The sequence below is a fragment of the Panthera uncia genome, chromosome A2, assembly GCF_023721935.1.
Source record: "Panthera uncia isolate 11264 chromosome A2, Puncia_PCG_1.0, whole genome shotgun sequence".
NCBI lineage: Eukaryota > Metazoa > Chordata > Mammalia > Carnivora > Felidae > Panthera > Panthera uncia.
The window spans coordinates 22,837,949-22,861,347 of record NC_064816.1 but is presented as its reverse complement, the minus strand read 5'-3'; the positions used below and the strand labels follow the sequence as shown (position 1 = coordinate 22,861,347).

Here is a 23,399-nt window from a genome sequence, read left to right as displayed (position 1 = left end):
TCAGCTGGAGGGGATTTTTCCAGTCTTTGGGCATTTGTGTAAACCAATCCCTTCCCTCTTTTTTTCCTTCCCATATTGTGACATAGTCCTCTAATTCCTCATGTCTTATTTATCTTTGCTTTGTCTGTCCCCAGTCTCTGGCCTGGGACCTTACCCTTCACCTCACTACAATAGGACTCGGGAGTCAGAAACCTGGGTTTCAGTCCTGTTCCTCCAGTGAGTGGAGCTGAGCAATGATGGGTTTGGGTTTCTCAACTGTAAAAGAAGTCTCATAAGAATAGCTATCTCAATAGCAAGGAGTCAACGCAAGTATACTAACCAAACACTTAGCCTGGCACATCATTGTTCTTTATGGTTACAGAAGTTTGGTAAGTGTTGAATGAATTTCTGTGCAGTGTCCACAGTGGAAGCCTTTCCATCATTGATTCTTACTTAATCCCATAAAGTTCCCTGATGTGGCACACTCCCCTAATAGCTTCTTCATCCTGCTGCTTCATTTTGTCCTCCAAGAGTGACCCAACCATTGGAACCCAGACGCCACTCAATTATGATTCATTGCCATGTGGGCCTGGTGGATGTACAGGAAATCCCTTGCCTCCTCACTGTCCAGTTGTTGTCTGGTTTCTCCATCTTTTGCTCTGAGACAAGAACTGTTGACCTTGCTCTGATTTGGCAGAAACAAGACCAGTAGAAGAGTTCTGGACTATTTCATATTTCCCTGGCAGGAAAAAGGGAGAAAACAAAACCTGATAGAAGAAAGTGTAATTGCTATTGTATGGTATTATCTCCATATCCCATAGCAACAAATCTTATTATATTTTTTTCTTATTTAAACCATATTCATGAAGGTTTTATTGTTAACTTGATCCAGATGACTGATCAAAGCATAGTTCATTATTGCCACCTTGCTAAAATATTTTTAAAGGCAGTTTTAATATTACACTTTTATAGCTACATATTGCCATTAAGCTATTGAGTCTATTACTAGTCAATCAAGGATTTTCATTTTGTTTCAAGAGCTCCTTGGATAAACTCTTCAGAAATGTCAAAGAGATGGAGTATATGGCACCTTTTCACAGATGGTGTTCATCAGGGATTTTAGTTAATGGATAAAGTTTCAGTTTTCCATGGTTGACTTTTGGTACTAACAAAAGTATTCTACAGACTCCTGCTCTTCTAAAGGCTAGGGGATAGTAAGGAAATGAATCCCATAACACCCCCAATCCTTTTATTCTTAATGAGGTAAGTTAACCAGGGACACGGAGTATTTCACTGGGTCCATTTTACTAAAGAATGGAATATATCTTGAAGAAAACCAATTCAGCTTTTCCAACATCTCCAAAACTATACTAACTTGTGCTCCCATTCCCAAGAACAGCAATCAAAAACAAATACACAATAGGAAGAATTAAACTATCACATGAAGATTTATATACTCAGCTGGCTCATCGTAGAAGCTAAGTGTACACTTTTCCCTTTCATCTGTTCCAGAATCGTCTACACCCATTTTATTCATTCCTTCATACATCCATACATTTATCTGACACACATTTATTTACTACATATGCACCAAACTCTGTGCCAGGTGGTAAGTACAAGGATTCAGATGTAGTGCTTTCCTCAAGAGAATTTTAACCTAGTGATGGAGAAAGCCAAGATGGCACATGATTATTTACCATTCATTGGGATAAGTGCTATAATGGAAAGGAGCTTGGAGGTGGCTACATGATCCTGGGGAAGGCAGTGGAAGAGAACCGAATCCCTTCTGTGGCAGGCTCGGGGGAGGCGTTCCTGGAGGTGATGGTGTTAAAGCTAAGGCCAGAAGAATTAACGGGTATAACTCAGGTGAAGGGAGGGAGAATGAAGAGCATGACTGGAACTGTGAATGGCACATCCCAGGGCTGGGGATACGGAGCCCAAGAGGTGAGGTTGGAAATGAACAGCAAGCAGTTACCGCCCAAGAGCTTTGTAAGCTGTGGAGGAGCTGGGGCTCTTTTCCTGAGGGCAGTGGGGAGTCTCTGAGGAGCTTGAATCCAGGGACTAACAGGGATCTGATGTCACTCCAGCTATGGATTGTGTTCAGTGGGAGGCAAGAGTGCAGCGGGAGAGCTGTTAGAGGAGTCTTTCGCCCTAGAGAAATAAGGTGGCGCCTGGAAGAAAGAGGAAGTGGAAAATAAAATCTGATTAGATCTGTCTCAGCAGTCATGACATAATATAGTAAAATGAATATAACACAGTTAGCCAAAGGCAAACGTGTCAGGTCAGCAGTTTGGTAGACACTGAAAAGGAAATAAAAATGGGCCTCGGTGCATTGCTAAATGAGTCCACGAGTTCCCAAGTGCAGTGCTGTGGAAAGCTCTCCCTCTCTCTAACTCTGTATTGATTTTCCTGAGATTCAAGTTATGACTGCCCAGAAGAACTGCTATTTAAGGCTTTGTGGTGGGCACCTTGTGTATCTGTCGACTGCAGGGATATGAACCATTGCACATGGAGTCACCTGGTAAGCGTGTCTAGAGTTCTTTGAACACATGCTATCTTTGTTACAATTTTCTATAGTTTTTCTTCCATCGATCTTCAAGGGAGATTTATTCATGTCTTTTCACCCTTCTAGACCATTCTTGGTATGTTAGGAAGCCAATATAATTGGGCGGAGATGAGGATAGGTAATATAGATTTTTTTTAAAAATCAAAAGAGGGGCGCCTGGGTGGCTCAGGGAGTTAAGCATCCGACTCTTGGTTTGGGCTCAGGTCACAATCTCACAGTTTCATGAGTTTGAGCCCCACATTGGGCTCTGTGCTGGCAGCATGGAGCCTACTTGGGATTCTCTCTCTCCCTCTCTCTCTGCCCCTCCCCCACTCACACTGTCTCTGTCTCTCTCAAAAATAAATAAATGAACATAAAAAAATAATAAAAGAGATCCATTTTCAGTTCGACAATTAAGTGAGTAGAATTGGTCAAACTTTTTTTATAGACGGGAAAACTAGCATCCAGCCTGTAAGAAATCGGTCACAGTTTAGGGGATATGTTACAAGCAAGATAAATAAAAATGGTCTAGAGTATCAAGCCAAATTCTCATTATTCATCTCTGGTTCACACTCTTCTCTTCCATTCCAGACTAATCAAAAGAAGCCTCTTCCGCTCACAATTGCTCTGTGTACATTTCCCCCAGATCTGGTATTCACATGAACAACATGGTTTATTTATATTTCAGCACCAAATTGGAAAGATGACATCATTCATTTACAGTCTTTATCCCATGACATGCCTATTCTCCAACACCTCATTTCAGCAGACACATTTAGGACTGCATATAGCATCTTGTTTAGCTTGTACATTCTTTTATGGGATACAGTTCAAAGGTAGGAAACTTTAGGCTTGTTGCTAGTAAGAAAATAATCTCATAAAATCACAGGAGCTTCCCCAAAGGATAAGGACATTATGATGTTTACAATAGCAGAGTTATTATTTGTTCATTTAGGCTTCATCGCTCATTCTTGGGTGAGCCCCTTCCTTCTTGACCGTGGCAGGTCTTACAGCTCCCTTCAGGCTCTCAGAATTCTGTTAGAAGAAACAATTTCAGATTTATTAGTTCATGAGTTCAAAAGTACAGGTTCCTAACAATACTGGAGTGAATTTCAGGCGTGAACACTGTATTTGAGAATCACTTGTAGGAGGGCAGGCCGAATGAGGGGACTCTGAGTACTTGGTCAGCAACAGCTCCACTGACCTGCTCTTTCTCACAAGCTGTAACTTGCCCATTGGGTCTTCTGACACTTTAAGTGGACAGGAGAAGGGTGAAATTGCTATCAGCTGCCAAAGATTGCCTGGGATTTTTTATTTAATTGTTAGGTGGACTTTTCCCTCTATTTTTATTGTTTTTAACCATACACATGCATTTTGTTACACCCACTGTGAGGACTTTCAGATATCATACACATTTTTCAAAATGGGGTGAGTAAATCATGAGATATCCACTGGCAGATAGAACTGGGATATGAAGTGTTTCCAAAACTTAACAGAACCAAAGCATCTATGGGAAAGCTGTTTCTGCTTGATTAGCTATTTGTCTTTTCTGCTAGTAGCATGGCAAAGAGCAAAGGCTAGATATTGAGAATTGGAAGACCCAGGAAATCTCTATGTTCTATGTAAAAATGAGACTCTGGGGGCTGAAATCTCTGTCTTGATTTTCTAGCTGCAAGTGAGGATAGTAATAATTCCTCCCAGGAAAGTTTTGAGGATCAGTTAGATTGTACATGAAACATGCTACAAGAATACACTATATTAGGTCCAGAATTGTTATCAAAGTATTATTTATATTACCTAATAAAATTCCAGCCAGTTGGAGGCTCTGCCTTTGATTTCTAGCTCTCCTGAAGTGCTGATGGTTCGCTATCATCTCAAGCCACCAGTGGGATTGTTATGACAACTCCTGAGATGTCCTCAACTCTCAGTGACCTTCCCTGGCTAAAAACAAGTGTGCAGTCACCTCTAGGATGGCAGCATCCCTCAAAATCCTGGCTCTTCTTTCTTTCAGTCCCTCGTTGCAGCAACATGCACAGTGTATTTACATCTACTAGGCCCGGTGCTAGATTCTGGGGAGAGACAGGGGAAAGAAACAGCCTCAAGTCTACCGACAGCTGGACAGGTAGATCTGAGGTTACAGAGTGATGATAAGCAGGAGACGCACATGTCCTGGCATCAGGGATGGGGTCAGGAAAAGGCTCCTAGAGAAAAAATTGTGAATTAGCCAGACACAGAAGGAGGAGGTGAGGGAAGGTGGCTGGGGGAGGTACCACAGGCTGAGGACATACCATGTATAAGAAGGAGAGGTTTCTTACTGTCAACAATGGCAAAAATATTAGTAATAATGGCATTTGATTTTTTACTGTAAGCCTATTATGGATCACATAACTGACACTTGAAGCCCATTGTATCCCTTGCTCCTCACAGTGACCTCATGGAGGGAGACACCATTACTCCAATTTATAGTTGAGGAAATTGAAGCTTACAAATAGTTAACTCTCAAAAGACCACATAACCAGCAAAGACATAGAGTGGGGCTTGAATACAGACAGTCTTATCTCCAAATACACACGTGTAGTCTCTACATTTCCTGGCTTTCTGGGCTGGATATTTTTATCTGCCTTTTTCCATGGTCTTTAGGCATTTTTCTAGGTTCTATGACCCTGTTAGGTCAATTCATTGCTGGTCTGTTTCTTGCCCTACATAATAAAATGGTACAATTGTATGTCCTGGGAATTGAAACCATGACACCTAGGTGCCTCGTGTGACAAACATAGTGGGGCATAAATTGCAGTGGTCAGCTCTTCTACATCAACTTTGCTCCTTTTGCTCAATTTCCCCAAAAAGCACTATCAATTAAATTGTCCATAGAGAGCTTTCCCTAGAAGCCATCATAGCATCTCCATCACTATTTTTGCATTTGGCAGCTTTTGAGTGGATTCCTCTGGCTTGTCTTGTAAGACCATCACATGTCTGTAGTTCTGTGTCTCTGCCCAGCCCTTTCCCATCTTTTCATCCAGGGCTTCCTTCTCTCGCTTGCTCTAGGATGTAGGATGTGATTGTTGGCAGTTTGTGATTGTAAGCTTACTCTGGACCTGTCTGATCGCTTGATAATGTAAAACAAAGCACCTTCAGGTATATATCCGCTTTTTTCCCCCTTTTAAATCACATAGGGGGAAGTGCACTTACATCTAATGTAGGTCCAAGCTCTTTTACCAAATGGCATGGTGCATTCTTTATTAAGTTTCAATTTGACTAAAAATGAAAACTTCTAGATCAGGAACAAAAGGAGCCCTATAGGTGCTGTAATTTTGCCCTGTGTCTTTTTGGCTGGTCTTCCAGCTCCTGATGGAATCTTCTCTGGTTTTTGTTCTGTGCAGACCCAGAACAGAATGAAGCTGATGGCAGACAACTATGATGAGGACCACCACCATTACCACCACCATCACCACCACCACCACCACCGATCTCCTGGGAGGCCACAACATTCCAATCACAGGCCCTCTCCCGACCAGGTCAGTTTCACTGCCGCTTACCTCCAGGACCCCTTTTACCCTTTGGATATTTTAAGATAAAATAAATAATCCTCAAGAAATAATAAACAGCATAAAGTGATATGTCCTTTGAACTGAAACTAATAGCTTTGGTATTTATTTCCATCACTCAAGGAGTCTAAATGTTTTCCTTTCTCCTTCCTCTTTAAGGTTTTGTCTGTTCTTGTTTATGTTATGCATTTTCTTTCCTCCCCTCCTTTCTATTTTCATAGATATGAAGTCTATTGCTGGCTCAGTATCTAATGGTGGGTTACTTTGGAATGTCTCTTTCAGAGTTTTAAGAGAAAGCACTTCGTTTCCATGAGCTTGGCAACCAGAGAAGCCTTGAGTTTGCTGAGTACTTTCCTAGAAAATTCCTTAGTGATACAAATTAACTGTGGGGTAAAACAACATGAAGAGAAATCAGTTTTGCTTGCATTTTAGCTGGTGAAGTCAAAGGGTCTGGTTTATTTGATTTGGACCCTATCTTCTCCCTTGACTAAGCAAAGCAAGTTAAAAGAAGGATTGACAAAAACAAAAATCTCCTGTGGTCTTCCATGATATTTGCATTCACCCAGCAAATATAAAAACTATTTACAGTGTTTAGGATTAAAACTCCTGAAGGTGAATTTCATGGACATTATGAAATTAAATGCAAACTAGCAGGTTATATATTAATAAAAAAATATTAATAGTATTTTCTCCTTTATGGTACTCTGAGCTTCTTGTGTGTGTAATCCTAGTGTAACCTACACAATAAATTTCAAGAGCGATGGGGCCATAGGTAATGGAATAGAATCATCTGGATAAGTATGAATGCCTTTGTTATATGTTTCTGGATATGTGAAGGGGGAGGGCTTATTGGAATTACCTGTGTGAAGAGCGGTTTAACTGTTTGTTGGAGGAGGAGGTGCTTATTATGCCTCTACAACTTTTTTTTTTTTTTCCGGACGGCTCTGTTTCCTTTTCATCTCATGTCACTAACATCCCAAAGGAGAAGTTAAGATTGCTAAGTCTCCAAGATGTTTTACCAGGAGTACAACTCCGGGGGAGCCATTTATATGGCATGCTACATAAGAAGAGCTCCCTGGAGCTATGCAGTGAAGTAGCTCCAACCAGGAGGCCCTCTGCCCCCACCCCAGCTTGGCCCTACCCTTTTACCCGGAAGCATTTGCCCTCAGAGTCCTCAACACTGCAGATGTTCTTATAGGACATCTAGATTTCTGAAGCCAAGTGCAGAAAGGCACCAGTTCATGTTATTAGCTCTCAAAAATGGTTCTTAATTGGGCAATCAGCAAAGTATACAGAGAGAGATAAATTTCATGTCATTATCTTGTATGCCTGTGGTTTTGCTTTGATTTAGCTTTATTTTTTCAATTCTCATCCCTTGCCATCCCTACCACCAGTCACCCAACCTAGTATACCTGACATCCTACTAATTAAACATCTTCATTCTTATTCTTGGTCCCTGCCTTTTTCCATACTGCCCTTTGCTCCTTGACCTGCTCCCAGAAGGGGTAAGTGTGAGGTTTCATTGGTGCTAGAAGGCCACCCTGGGCTTTCCCCCAGAGAGAGGAAAAGAGAGCACCATAAGGCAGAAAGAAGGATTTGGAGCCAAATTAGGGGAGTGAGTCACACAAAGACCTGCTGAGGTAACAAACAGGCTTGTTTCATCACAGAGACACATATGCTAATATGTCCTGCTAGAAACCGGATACCAGATCAAATTTATCTCCTTTGTGAACGATATTTCTCACAAAAGCCAGTCTCCTGCTGTTTTTCCAGAGATCTTTAATCACAAAATAGAGGTCTCGCCAGCTTGGTTGACCCTGTTATGTTTGTCCACCAACAAACAGTAGAGGTTGTCATAGGGCAGAAGTCATTGCTCTGGGGCAATGCCCTTTCCAGAAGAGTTAGCATCCCTCAAGGTGTGTCTGGCTAAGATGTGTCATCAGGAGCTTTGTCATCGCTACTGTTAGGAAGATGGTGATGGTCTTCCACTCTCACATCCTTCATCTCAGTGACCACTCTAAGTGACCCATGGACATAGAGGCAGATAACCTCTTCTACAAATGAGAAACCCAAGCCCTCACTGGGGGGTGGAGGTAGTGGACTGACTAGGTTGGGCCCTGCTTCTGATTATTTGCTTGCTCAGCTAATACTTGGAACACATATTCCATGCCAGCCTCTACACTGGCCTTGGGAAAGAACATGAGGGACAAGACAGAACCTCTGCCTTCAGGGAGTTTGCTGTCTAGTCTGAAGACAAAAATCTAGGTTATCAGATGTCTCTTTCGGTTTTTTTCTGGATCATATCAATCAGAACCTACCATTTAAAAGGTAGTTATGATTTAACGAAGGGCCCATGACTTAGGAATTAACTCTTCAGTGAAGTTCACCTTGAAAGTGATACCCTTGACCAGAAGGATAACTTTGTGGTTTTAAATTGGAGTCAGCAAAAATATAAGGCTTCCTTGATATACTCTTTCAATTAGAAAAGAGAGTTGACTAAGAAGACCTGGCATGAGTAGGTTGACTCCAATGATGGAGATGGCAACATCCTCTGGGCTGGTGATCTTTTTGACTAGGAGTCCCAGGTCTAGGACAACCATGCTCTCAGCTATAATCACCAACAGCTTATATACCAAAATATGGGTTGTTGTAAACTAAGTTCCACAATGTAACAGTCATCTGAAGGCTTGGAAGTCTTTCCTAGATGATTACAAACTCTATTCAAAATTGTGCAAACATATATACTAATATGTGTGGAGTGGAGGTATATCTCGGGAGAAAGTGGCAGTGTAAGAGTCTGAACAATGATTGATTTAGATAAAATTTAAACTAAATGTCCATGATGTACCCATGTTAACTGAAGCGACTTAAAGGGGAGAGGTCTCTTCCAAGCAATTCCTGATTCTGTTCCTGAGAATATTCCAGCCATGAGTTTCCTGTGGCCTGAGAATTGACCAACAGTGTCTTCTGTAAGAGAGGCTACAAAATGTTGCCATTGTCTCTTGAGCTTTATAAAAAGATCAAAACACATGAAAATAGAGAAATATAAGAAAACCAGTCACTTTGCTACTTTTCCAGAGAAATTCATTTTTCCTTAGGAAATTCAATTTAAGTATTGCTCGGTACTTGCAGAATTAGATTCTTTTTCCATTTCTTCCCCATTCCTTTCTCCTTCACAATGATTTTGCTTTCTCCTCAGGAGAAACTGAATCCAAGGGTTTTAAGTCTAGACGAGCATTTCCCAAAGTAACCTTTGGAACATTAGTCCCAGGAGGAAAGTCTTGAAACAAAGATTCAGTGAGCAGAGAATTTTGGGAAAATGCTGCATATTATAACTCAATTTTAGAGAGTCTTGGTGCAATTAGCAGATCAAAGGATCTACAAAGTCATATAAGAAAGAAAGCTCTCCAATTTTATTTAATCCAGCATTTCCCAGACTTATTTGATCATAGAATTTTTTTTCTTTTCTTTTCTAGTAACATCTGTGCTCTGAAAAATACTGTTCTCAGAGTATCAGGTGAAGAAACAGACTACCCGGTTTAAAACATAAGTGATCCAGTTTCCAGCAGAGTTTTTCATCAGAAGGTGGAGTTTTGAGGCAATTTCTGCTGTGCTCTGCATACCAGAAAATGAGAGTGCCTCTTTCATTCATTTCTTGGGATACCTTTATAAAGACTATAATGTCTGAGAATGAGTTATCCCACCAATAACCCAGTAGATCTGAACTAAAGGAATCATTATAAGGGTGAGGATCCAGGAAAACAAGGATAATCATAAATACACAGCCCTTCAGGAATTGAAAATGAGTGTTATGAGGGGAAGGGACAATTTAGAGATCACATAAGTCAGTAGGGTGTACCAGTGCAATAAATAGCCTAGACCCCTACCCAAGAAAGGAGTAGGTGGTAACTGGTGGCCTGTCCCCATGATGGCCATAGCCACTGAAAATGTCCAAGTAGATCATTCAGACACTTTTCAGTAATAATGCCTTAGGAAGTTTTCAAACCAAGAAGTGGGCACAAGGGGGTACAATAAGCTACTGATAAGCTTTGAGAAACAACAAGGACCGAAGAATAAATGGGACAGACTGGAACCACATTTGTGATTTTATTTTTAGTGGGGTTACCAAGACTGATTTTAGAAAAGCTAAGTGGAAGCTCAACTTCTCCTAAATGCCCTATGTACCTGTCATCAGTATCTGTTATTTTCTATAAGTACTGTCTTTCTTTGCCATGTCAATTATGTCAAGTCTTTTTACTACTTTTCTAAACACCGTATGATTTTTATTGTCCTACAAAAAAATCGTATTTTATTAATCTCCTTCTAGTGGCTTCCAGGTATGCAGAAAATCATCAGAGTGAACTCCACACTCCAGCCACCTCAAAATGCCAGGCCTTGTTCAGGCTGCCCTTTGGCATCCAGAACTCACATTCCTGTGCCTGGCTCTTAGGTTGGGCATTGGATCTTTAAGGACCTAGATCACACTATTTTTTTGTGTGTGCAAAATATGCTTCCATTTGTTAAAGAGTCTCACTCTGATTCTCATTTGTAGGAGCCTAAATAGTAAAATCTTAAACATTTCTGGTCTGGAAACCTCAGAATATATGGCCACTTTCCAAGCCCAGAACTTGCCTTTCTTCTCTCTCCCTCACACACAGGAGTTGGGAAGCTCAAGGACTTTTGACTACTTTGAAGACCAATTTAAAATTTAAATTTCACATTTTACTTATGGAAATCCTACTTCTAAAAGGAAAGCTACAGAGTTCAAGAGCATGGAAACATAATACTTCTTAAATTATTATGGAAAAATGTGGTTGAATTGCACGTTCCATTCATACTCTTTGTTATGTATTGCAAAGCATATTCACACCTGCCTGACCCATAGTAGGCACTCAATAAATGTCTGTTGAAGGAATTATTCCCTTGGTACCTTTGGAAAATGGGAAGTGCAGATGAAAGTATCCCCATTGTACATGTAAAGAAGCTGGAGCTCAGGGATGTTGTTAATTATTTAGAGTCACACACCTGACAATCAGCAGGCCTACAATGAGGTCCTGAGTCTCTGACTGCTGTACATTGGTGGCAAACCTCTTTGGCTGTCAGTATGGATGTATTTATGCAACCACGTATATTAAATACGGTTGCATGCCTATAACATCAGCTTTTCTAGAGTACAAATGTGCTCTTGTTCCTTTTTCCCACTGAATTACGGTAAATTTTATCCTTTTTAAATTTAATTTCCAAACTTGAAATAAAATGTCATTTCATCAGCTCTGTTTCCATTCCCCCCAGCCCCCATTGTCTTTATTTCCATTCTTCTGTTATGTGCCTTTATCTTTTCATTTCCTCCCCTTTCACCTGTTCCCGTTTACTCTTTATTCTTGCTGTCCCTGTGCCAGGGAATTACCCTAGCTTTCTACAACTCTTCCCGCTGCCACGGAATTACCACAGTGAGACCCTCAAGCAGTGGAGAGCATGGTACAGAGAGGGAGGGGAATTGTTCTGGGTTAAAGAGGGCCCTTAGCAGGGCACTGCCAGGACCCACATTCCCTTGCTTACTCACTTATGGATCTCTGCACATGCAAGGACCTGGGGCAAGGCAGGGGCAAGGCTCTGGTTTCCAGAGCAAAGCATAGGATGCTTCAGTGGGCCAGGGGCTGCTACCAGATCTGCCAGGACTCTGGGCACATTTTAAGATAGTGATCTTACTGTGGCAGAAGCTGGTTTTTCCATTTTGCATCCTTAACTTTAGGGTGTCCACTCTGTTAATCTGTTCCCTGAAAATTGGTTGCCTTAGTCCTAAATATTGCTCACTCCACTTAGCAATTTCCAAAATTTATCTGCAAATGTAAATAGTGAACTGTGGTTCTTTCTCTGTTGCCCCTGGATACTGTGTGGTCCTGGTACGTGTTAGCTCTCAGCCAAGACTTGAGTTCGTACGACTGAACACAATTCAGAACACTGAATGTCCACTTCAATTTTCTGCTGAAAATTCTCATAGAATTTTACTTTAGACACTTGTCATTTTCTCATAAGCTATCAAATAACTTGGTCACTAAAGAACCCAGAACTAGATGTGGCCTTCTTTTCAAGCTGTATATATGGGACAGATATACAGATTATATTTTAGGATGTAATGAAATGATCTTAGTGGTCCCACCCATGTTGACTGTACCTGTACTCTGCTTCACAGAGGCTATAACCCTTGCTACCTTGGTTTTGAGATTTCTTGTCTCCAAACATCTCCCCTCTTCCCTCTTCTTACAGACAAAAAAGCCATAAGGTAGAGTTAGCTCAAAATAAAAACAGCATTCTTGCCCTCCTGTCCTCCCACCTCTGTCCATGCTGCACACACCTGAGCCTTGGGTACCCGCTCTCAGATAGAATTAGTCAGTGTCCTGCAGAGCCTTCATGTAGGAATTGCTAACCATCCCTACAATTAGGTCCTCATTGAGGGTAGTGGCCAGAGGCCAGTGACAACATTTCTAAATCCCAGGTATTTCTTAGCCCCAGACATGTGTGGTAAAAGCCCTCTGCTCTCCCCCTCCTCCAGTGCCTCCTCGTCCCAGAGGCCTGCATTTCATGTTTGGTCAATAAGGAGTTGGTGGAATCTCATTGTCCACCAGGAAAATGAAGCTGTCACAGCAGCCCCTCCCCAGGCCCTATTACTTCTCAGAAAGCCAACGCAAGGCCCTTGGATTCCCCCCCTTGCCCACAGCCCCTGTCTGGGAAATGGTAGATGGGGTTTGTGATTGATGCCCCTGCTTTTGCCTTGTACTTTCACCAACAGATTAGCCAAAGTGCAGGCCTTTGAATTCTAACAAACAGACAAGGGGTTTAACTTACTCTGTTGCCCTCCGAAGATGGATTCTGTATATAGAGTTGTTATTCCTAGCTTTTGCTTAGGGAGGAAAAAAAGAATTTATTTTATGTTTTGAGGTTAAATGAATGTGGGATAAATGTATACATAGTGTCCTGTGTGTATATATGTATGTATCGCTATATGTCAGACGAACTGAGGACTTTTCCACATATGGAAGAATTTCTCAAGATCATGTTTAACTAGGAATTTCTCTCCCTAACTTCCCCTGAGTACATGTTTGAATCTACATTATATATACATATATACGTGTGTGTAAATAGGTTTTCATGTTTCCTACATAGAAGAAAAATTAACTACCATGTATCAGAGCTTACTAAAGTATAGTTACAGAACAATGGAGAAAAGTAGAAATTTTGAGTTCCTCGTGACAGTAACCTAATAAGAAAAGTTACATATGTTAGGTTTTTATTATTGGTTTCCCATTCAAGTTAGTATACCTGAAGCCAGTCTGAATAAGAAACAATCAGGTTTTTTACTTTGCAGACCTAATTTCATGGCCCACTTCTTGGACAAAGCGTTGGGTTTTGGTTTCATCTAGGGATGAAGCCTTCAAATTCAAAACCCCATGAAGAAGACTCTTGTTGGGCTGATGTTTATTGGTTGGGAGAAGGGTTCAGAGATTTCGACCATTCCCACTCTTGGGCTGGTCCCGTCACAGAGCCAAAGATACCCTGGGATGCATTTTGAAATAAATTTTGTGAGCCACTTGTCTCTTTTCTTTTTAGAAATTAAAAACTGAGGTATAACACATTTAACATTATATTTGTTTGGGGCGTATAACATAATAATTTGATATAGGTATGTATTGTGAAGTGATTAGCACAGTAAGTTTAGTCAACATCCACCACCACACATATTTTTTTTCACAAATTCTTTTTTTTTTTCTTGTGATTATTTGCCTCTTTGCTGGTACTCCTTTTATCACCAGTGGATTGGAAGATGCTGTTTAAAACCCAGCAGGTTTTTTCAAGTAGACGAAATAGAAAGATGGCTCCGATGTCACTTTTTTCTTTATCCCTCAAAGACGATGAAAAATCCCCAAAGCTACTGAAACACAAGTCAGGAGGAATGTGTGGTTTCTCACCATTGGGACATAAAGGTGGCGGCTTATGTGTTTGCTTGTTTTTAAGAGCAGAAGCTCTAGAATGACCCTGCCAGGGTCTTTGTGAAGCCACAGGTAAAAAGGGACATGAGGACAAACCTCTGCACCATTGCTGGGAGAGCATTTAATGGCTCCTTCCTCCTCCAGCAGTTGTGAGCTCACCCAACCATCACAAGCCACAGGAGAGCAAGGGAGGCAGGGTGACAGCCCCTGGGAAGCTAGCTTTGCAGATGAGCAGGTTGTCACCAATGCTCTTTAATCTGGGTGTGATGTTAATTCCTGACATGTAAGCACATGAGGGCACGATTTGGTAAACCTTGCCAGGCAGTGTCTTCACGCCTGGGAAAAAGGCAGAGCTGCTTAATGCGGCAGGATCCTCCTGTTAGAAAAGGATTTTTCCTTACAGAAGATTTGAGCCTGTGGAAGATTTCAGTCTTACTCTATTTGGGGTAAAGTTTTCATCCCCCCTTTTACTGATTCCTCTTAGTTTTAAATCTTGTTTGCAGTATTAGGGTTTCATTAAAAGATTTGTTGCAGTATCCTTTGAGTCAACAGGGGTTTTCAGACACAGCCTGCACTCCCCAGCTTGTAGATGTAACTCATCTTGGCAACATTGGAGGGTTGATTCCTTTTCAACTTGCTGCTTTAATCCAGTCACATTTGTCTAAGAGGCAGCCCTTAGGCTCCCCCATTGAAAGGAGGTGGCCAACCTTGAAATGTCTGGAAGCCGGGAAATCTATTTTCTGTTGCTAAACACCATTGCTTCTCTTTTTTTCTTGAACTGATGTCATAAGGATCACGTTTGACTTACACACACCAGGCACTTGCAGCACCCTGAAGATAAGGGAACAGCAGAGGAAGGAGAATTGGAAACATCTTTTAAACTTATAGGGCACACGCACACATTCTGAAAACTACCTTACTTATACAACAATAGCACTTTAAAAATTGTTTCAGTATCCCTATATGAATGAATGATCTGATTAGCCTCCAGCTGTGAACACCCCCTGAGATGCTAAAATGTGTACGGATGGTTTTATACACTATCAGGTCCTTTTCACACCTACCCTTTGGCCTTTGGCCTTAGTGCAATGTCAAATAATTTGTTGCAACAGCAGTTAACTTATCAGATGCTAACAACAGGGATGGTGTGCCTAGTTATACTCGTATATATTTGTAACATCTACAAAGTGGTTTAATTTACATTCTCCAATTTAATTCAGTCGGCACCCTGTGAAGTGTCAGGGTCAGGATATGATCCCATTTTCTTTTTGAGGCAGCTGAAGAAATGACGAGTCAAGAAACTAGGGGATTTGGTTGCCCACTAGCCAGAAAATAGCAGAACCAGAATCGTGTTAAAAACACAGTTTTCACTGTATTTAACAAAGCCAAGTGTTAATGACTGATGGATGAGGGAGCAAATATAAAGCCTGTCTCCACCCTCACCCCTTTTTTATGACTATCTGGCAGTGGCTCAGTTTTTAACAGATGTTGACTTTGGGCTCTGAAACAATATTGTTGGCCAACGTAGAGCCTTCCAGTATTTCCATCTACAGCTGGGTATCTTGCATCTTTCAGCTGAGAGATCTGGTGCCATGTACAAAAGACTGGTTTGTCAGAATTACTTTTGCTTGAAGGAAATAGAAAACTAGTTTCTTCAGGTTGCCCCACGATGAAGCCCCCCCCCCCCGCCAAATCAAGAAAATGCCTGAAGATACTTCATTAGAAGTGAAGGAGAAAGCCAACCACTGCCCCTCGCCAAATTCTGTAATGTTTTTTGATGGCTTAGCAAAGGACTCAGATAGTTGCCCTCCTCAGGGTATCCCTGTGAGTTGAAGTTGCTGAGAAGAACCACCCCAGACAGCACAGGCTTCTAGTCTCTGCCTCTCCCTTGAGGAATACCCTGGTGTGTCTTTTAAAGAACTAACCTCTCCTGTCAAGTTCCCGCTCAGCCAGTGACAGTCAGCTTTCACCAACTGGGTTTGGAAGAATAAACCAGGAAAGTGGCTGGTGTAGTGCAAAGGAGGAAAGAGCCATTCTTGGGAGAAACAAGTAAACACAATCTTGGCAACTCTAAGAAACTCTGGAATCTAGGCAGCCTTCTGTCTCAGAGGAGTTGAGTCATTCAGAAAAGAAAGAAACTGATCCTATATACTTACTCATTTGGAAATAATTTGTCAAATTCCCACATCTGAGACATTGTGAGGCCATATGAAGTGAGTGAAGGCTCTCCTTTTCCCCTTAGGGACGTTGAAATTTGTTGGGGTGCTGCTGATATAAGCCCATTTAAGGGACAGGTACTGTGTGCATGTGAGGTTCTCTTTCTTTGAAGAACCAGAGAGACCATATCTAAGTTGTGCCATCCCACTCCAACCAGGGCCTTCAATAGCTCGCAAAGAGGGCAGTACAAAGTCCAAAGTACTTCAGAGCTGAGAAAAGCAGAACCAACAAATGGCTTTGGGGTCAACATGAGCTCTTCTTTCTGTGGCTTCAGAGTTCACATGTCAGAAGGGTATACCTTTGTGGTCAGGCAGACTGGAATTTGACCCTGGCTCCACAGCTCCTAGCCAGGTGTCCTGTGGTGAGCTACCTGATCTTTTTTCCTGAGACTTCCTTTCCATATCTGCACGAAGCCTCCCCAAGCCTGTGTCATGGGGCTGTGGGGAGACTCAGTGAAGAAACACAGAAAGCGGCCTTGCTCAAACCTTGAACAGGTGCTAATACCTGCGGGCTCATTTCTAGTCCAGGTCGGAAATAAGCTAACATTTATATTGTAACAGGGCACAAAGAAGGTATCTGAACCTAGATAGGACTCTCTTCTTCTTTGGGGTCTGCAAATGTAACAGATAAAGGCTATAACAAATACAGATCATGTAAGAGTTTACAGACATTCCTGACCCCATCACCTGAATAGAGACATCCATCCATAGGTAGGGAAGGTGAGAGGCATGGATGGAAGGTCTCCAGAGAGAAGATATGGACTTGACCCTGAGAATAAACTTACTAGTGCTCTGACAAGGCTAGGTGTCCCTGTTTTCCAGATTCATACCCATAGGTTTCCTTTACACATGTGTTTGTCTTCCCTGGCTCTGGCCAAGCCCGTAGTTGGAAATGCCAAGAAGAGTTGCTTTGGTTGAACCCAGACACAGGGCACATCATAAATCCCATACTCTAGTCCTGCTTCCAGGACTTGTGCAGCCAAAGTTTGCAGAATCTTTGGGCTTGATGTTTCCAGAAAGTTCAGAGAAGGCATGTACTGAAGTAGGGTAGGGATAGGTCTGGTGACTGTATACACCAGACCCTGTTAGAATCAGGACAATCTCTTTGCATCCCTTCCCTCAAGAGAGCCAAGGTGAACTTTCTGGCAGAGACAGCTAGCTGAATTCTCACAGAGGCTGTGGGCTGATTTGAAAGTGATGCTTCCATAATTTTGCTCTCATTTTCAGTTAGGACAGGTGTGACAGTAAGGTCCCTTTTAGGGACCTAGTCCTCCAATTTCAAGAAAAAAAGCTAACTGTTAATTCTAATTGCAGGTGTTTTTGAAAAACTATTCAGTGATAAGCTAGGGCTTGCTTGCTGGTTGTAGCCAATACTTGAAAATAGAGACCAACTAAAAGTTTACACTGGGCCATTTATCATGTCATATTATAGAGTTCCTTCCCAGAGCTTCTTTGCTGGGGCTAACAAATGCCTCCCCCCCAGCAAAAGGAAGTCACCTGTCTTGTCAATGATGGCTCGTTCCTTTGTCCTTAGATCTTGTCATCAACATAGCCCTGTGAGCGGCCCATCCAGTGAGGAATTTTGTTTTATCTTAGTATTTAGAGAATCCCATTAGGGCCCAGCATCTGGTACTGCAGGATTTCCATCGAGACCCCATATAATCTCTGGAGCTATAGATTCATCCTGAGGTTATTTGATAGCTAAGCCTCCCAGCTCTTCCAAATTTGCTGTGTTTTATGGTCACTGTGCTCTGGTCTGTAGCCCACCTTGTATATTCCCATCCCCAGATGCTGTGGAAAAAAGTACACAGAGGACTGATGGAATAGAGGCTTTCTTCCCATCCAGATATTTTGGCAGCTCCTGGCATAGCAATCACTCAAGAAGGACACGCGAGGGAGCAAACACCAGGCCACATCCAGAAAAGCCAATGCAAAGTAGATTTGGAAACAGAGAAACAAGGAAACAGACTCTCCCAGACCTGATAGATGCATTTTGAAAGTCCCAAGAATTTCTAAATAACTTGGCATGAAGTTAGGGTTCAAGTGACATTTATCTGTTTCTTATTTTTTGGCTCCCAAATTTACATTTCTGTGCAGTAAGGTTGCTGAACAAATTAATATTTGCATACAAAGATGTAGGCAGTGCAGGAGTCAGACAGCTGTGAACGTTTGGAAGTACTTGGAGCTCCCCCTCTGATTAGCTCCTGCATTTTTGTTTTTTATTCCCCAAGCGGACACTCACTCTGACCCAGATCACTTGGTGATTAGGGTCAATTCATGTTTAAGCTTTGAAGATTAGAGAGACCAGAAATGGCCACCACCTCCCCTTCTATTTTCAGTTAAAAACTTTCAACTTTAAAAACAAAAAAACCTGAAAAAAATGCATAATATTCTGAGTTCACTAAAGGAATTTATCCACATTTCTGCCATGTTAAATGTTAGCAAAGTTTATATTGGACTGTCATATTTCTTTACTTTATTCACCAGCATACAAGACGTCGATCTCAACATCTGGTTTTTAATAACCCTGGACATCTGGGAGCTCCTTTTTATTCCTATGGTGGACGAGGCACAGTAGTGATATTGGCAGTGTATATTTTCAACCTACAACTCCTGTCTGTTTCAATCATAATTAATTACCACTTTTTAATATATTTAATTTGCTAAAAGTGATTTGCATTAGACCACATTTCACTGTTAAGAAAATAGTGGTAGATTTTGGTGGCAGTGGCTTTCCTTTTTTCTTTCTTCTTTAAAATGTAAAACCCTCCATGAATGGATTTGAAACAAACTAAATGTATACATGTTTGGGGTTTTAAATGCAAAATGAAATAAACTTCCCTGCAAGGAAAGTGATTTTACAGTCATTTAGACTAAGCGGTCAACAGGGGCTGTGGGCTGCATTTTAGGGAAACCTCCTATTTTGTTTTGTGACTGACAAATCATAACATCGCTCTGTGCCTAGAGTTTCCCTATGGCAGTGACTTTGGGGCTCAAAAATGTTATAATGAATGCTAGGGCTTCCATCCAGAGAAATATACTTACACACATACCCACAACATTCTTCTTTGAATTTCAAGGAGTGGCTAGACCCCTTGAAACCCATTTGTGGATGCCTGGGGGTCCCTTGACTTGACTTTCCTTCTTCATTAGCATAAAAAGGGACATCAACTTTGCTTTTCTACAGGAACCCGGGAGGAAGTTTAATGAATATAAAAATAGTATTTCTCAAGTTATGTAGGGAAAAGAGAAGTTTATTGCCAGGAGCAATTGCTAGATTGTGTAGTGATTAATAAGCACAGATAAATTTTACAAGAGAAGACCCAGCTAAAATGATCAGTTGTACCTTATTTTTTTTGCCAGAATATCCCTATCTAAACTGTCAGTGCAAGTTCACACTGAGTTGTCCAATTCAGACTCTGTGCAAATCACTTGATAGACTCAAATCAGTCAGGATTGTTAACCCTTTATGGGACATAGATCCCCTTGGGAATCTGGTAAACCCTGGCCCTCTTCTCAGAATATTTTTAAATGCATAAAATAAAATACACGGAAATACAAAGAAAACAAATTATATGAAAACTCACTTCAAAGGCCACAGATCTGAATGTTTGAGTTGATGAAAATCACCTTAGCCTGTTGGCAAGATTAGACTGAACTATATTGCTGTTTTTCTAGGTCAAAAATGGTGAAATATTGGCATTTTTATATGATTCAAACAAATATTACAACAACTTATGCAATAAGAGTCCAAATGGTGAGAAAATGATCCAAGTTATTTTTTTTTCCTGTTCCTAGTTTTCAAAACAAAGAAGCAAATCATGGCAAAACCTGATTTCATTGGGGATTTATTAAAGGACACAGCTCCCAAATTATGTGTGAGACCAAGATATGAACCACTCAGTCTTCCACACTTTGTTTCAGTCCTGCAGTAAAAAGTGAGAATTCTTGTTCAAAACATGACCTTGGAATGGTAGATTTACTTCTGTCTCCAAAGATTCAATTTTTCTGCCTATTGGCCACTTCACTAAGTGAGGAAAGTGGCCAGAGCCATTCTGGAAACATTTTCAACAACAAGAATTCAGACCAAATAAGTTTCAGTTTATCCATAGTTGAGCACAATTCTTAAGTTAAACAAAACTCTCTTTCTACAAGCATTCTACTGAATTGAAAGTTTACTCTCTTCTCTTTGAAACTTATTTGATTGCAAATGTATAATCATTCCATGCAAATGTATAATCATTCCATGGCGTGTACATCCTCTTTTATGCTGAGAGCAAACAGAACCTGACAAATCAAGAAGATCACAGCATGTTTGAGCCTTTGTGAAATAACCAACGTGAATTATTGCATGCTACAAAAGTTTGTTCCACCCAAGGAGATGGAGTTTTTTTGTTTTTTTTTTTTTTAATTCTTCTTCAGCCTTTATTGATACTCTAAGCTTAAGAGAAATTAAGGGTATTTGATTACTATAATTACTTCTCTGCTTACTTAAAAGGTTTAATCTACTCCTTAGGCATATGCAATTCAGATTGCATGCTTTCCAAAAATATAATCATCTGCTAATGTAGACTAATTTTAATCTTCTAATCCAATCTTGACACAGAGTCAGAGCTGGGTGGGTGGAATGTTTTGTGTGGGGGTTGCCATAGATACAAAACTGAGTTATGTATTTGACAAGTCAGTGATGTGGAACTTAAGTTACTATAGATTTTTTTTTCCTCACTCTTTAAGATTAAAAAACAAAGTGAAGATCAGTGTGCCTTTCCAGTGCATCACGGTGTAACTAACCTTCTCTTCTTTCATTCCGGTGCTCCCCTCCTCTCCGTGCACCTCCCTACCCGGGCCGGCCACAGGATGACGAGGAGGGCATATGGGCATAGCCGGGCCTGTAAACCAAAGTTCCAGTTTTGTTTTGAGGGGTGAGAAACCATCTTTTATATCATTTTTCTTTTAAAAATTGCATTCTGGTGTTGTATTGTATGTGTGTTCAATTGTGTTCGCTGATGTTTGTGACCGTGCCCTGCTTCTGTGTTCTGTGACCACCCCCAAGAGACCCCTCCTTCTACTACCCCTCCCCACAACCACATTATTGCTCTGGCGTGTTGGGGCCGGGTTGAGCACGATTCAAATGTTTCTGTGTTATTTAAGACATAAACTATGCCCTTGCTAGGATTTATACACACTTTTCAAGGCATGATTGTGGACTCAGAAATTGTCACTATTCTCCAGTAGCGGTTTTCAGCCAACTGCTTGCTTTTACCAGATATACCAGTGTGGTGTTGTGACTCTCATGTCCTGGTTCTGTCACATGTTTGGCAAGGAAAATAAAACTGTATACCTTCATGGAGCTGAAACTGTCATCTCTAAGAAGCCCATTTGATGGATTGTACTATCTCTTCTATGGCAGTTTTGAAGAAAACACAAGGATCAAGGCATAGTGATGGTGAATGGGTAACTGTATCTCTTTAAATGAATTAGAATAGAAATCTCAGTATTGGCAGGTTAGTGGCCTTATACCTGTTGCATTTTTTTTTTAATTGTGCTTCTATGGAACTTGTAAATTATAAATTTTGCACATTGCATTTTTTAGAGGGTCTGCTCTTTTAAAGGATGATTTTTAGCCATTAACAACCTACCTTTTATTTCTGTATTATCTGCATTATAATTGAACAGTGGCACATGTAATTGCCACATGGTTATAAATGGAACATTGAATCCTAGAGCCTTGCTGCCATGAATCACACCTCTGCAGGATACTGCAGGTTGTTTAACAAGTCATTAACTCCCCAGAGTTGAATACCTATGGTTCCATAGAATATGCTGTTGAACTGATGATACTGTATATGACATTTTGTTCAGAACAAGGAATGTGGTCAATTGTGTGCCATGGTGATTTTGTATGGTCAAAAAGAACTCAATACGTGGTTCTTTTTCTGGGACAAATGTGAAATGTCACAAATGTCTGTGATTAGAGAGGCAATTCTGGGGGATAACTTAGCAGATATGCCCTTTCCCAAGTCTTGCCTTCATATTACATGGTAGCGGTGCTTCGGGCGAATTTTAAAACAATAACTGGTATGTTTTGCCCATAAGTGACAGTTTTGTTGGTGTGTTTCACTGCTTAGTTAAACCTGTTGCAGGTCCCACCGGTGATTCATATGGCTTTCTCTGGTGCTGTGTGGGAATACACGGTGGCAGATTTTCAAATACAACATCTTTCTGCGTAGTAAAGATGTAACACCTCCTGGATCCATTTGCTGCCAGTAGAATCTGTTTCTTGGTCACATCAGACTATCTATCTCTCCTCTTCCTGCTTTCCTGGGTAAAGGGGAAAACAGCACTGGAATTAACTCTTCCAGATACAGAGTGTTTCCAGAGGGAAGCTTGTCAGTGTGAAGAGGTGGGGAAACCAGAAAAATTCCTAAGGTCCTATCTGAAAGACTCTCTCCCTATGTAGGAAAAACTTTAAGGGAAACATCACATTTACTTGTGCAGAAAAGTTAATGCATGTGTCAACTGACCTACAATAACATTAAATAAGGAATAAAGGTTTTACAAGGTTAAAAAGCAAACGTGTGAAACCTGCCCACAGCGTGCATGGAACAGGTAGGCAAAGGAAGGTTCTATGAGTTTGGGGTGGCCTTGAGAAGAAAGAGTAAGTCCTACTTGGGGCTCTTCCATGAAGCTCTTTCTTCTACCATCATAAGTGCTGGGGTGCTGGGCTCTATTTATGTCTCCTCCTGAATAGTAAAGATTTTATTGCTCTTTCACAAGATTCATGACATCCACCCTGCCATCCCCTAAGATAGGACCCAAGTTGTCATCCTCAGGGTGGAACTGGGGCCAAGGCTCATAGAAAACCTTGCTTTGCTCAAGGCAAATGGAGACAACAGTGTTAAGCCCCTACCCCCTTTATTCTTTCATGAATTTCCCAAGCACCATGTACCCCAGAAAACAAATGTCTTCTGAAAATTAGTCAATATATAATCCTACTTTAATATGTTATAATAAATTTTATAGACTTCTGAGGAAAACTACTTATCTTTCTTTATGACTCCTTTAAACAAGTTTGCTCAGATATCCTCAGGCTTTTAAAACCATATCTTAAGGATTTAAATAATGA

The 23,399-nt window shown here is 41.0% G+C and overlaps 1 protein-coding gene across 1 annotated transcript in view; it reads left to right on the top strand.

The window, feature by feature from the left end:
• The window catches only part of ERC2 (ELKS/RAB6-interacting/CAST family member 2), a 728,571-nt gene extending 707,066 nt beyond the window's left edge, over positions 1–21,505 (top strand). Inside the window, exons 14-15 of the mRNA XM_049640744.1 lie at positions 5,905–6,039; positions 21,130–21,505. Of these exons, the coding sequence (XP_049496701.1) occupies positions 5,905–6,039; positions 21,130–21,156 (162 nt within the window). The 3' untranslated portion in view covers positions 21,157–21,505. The remainder of the gene's footprint in view (positions 1–5,904; positions 6,040–21,129) is intronic.
• The last annotated feature ends 1,894 nt before the right edge of the window (positions 21,506–23,399 follow it).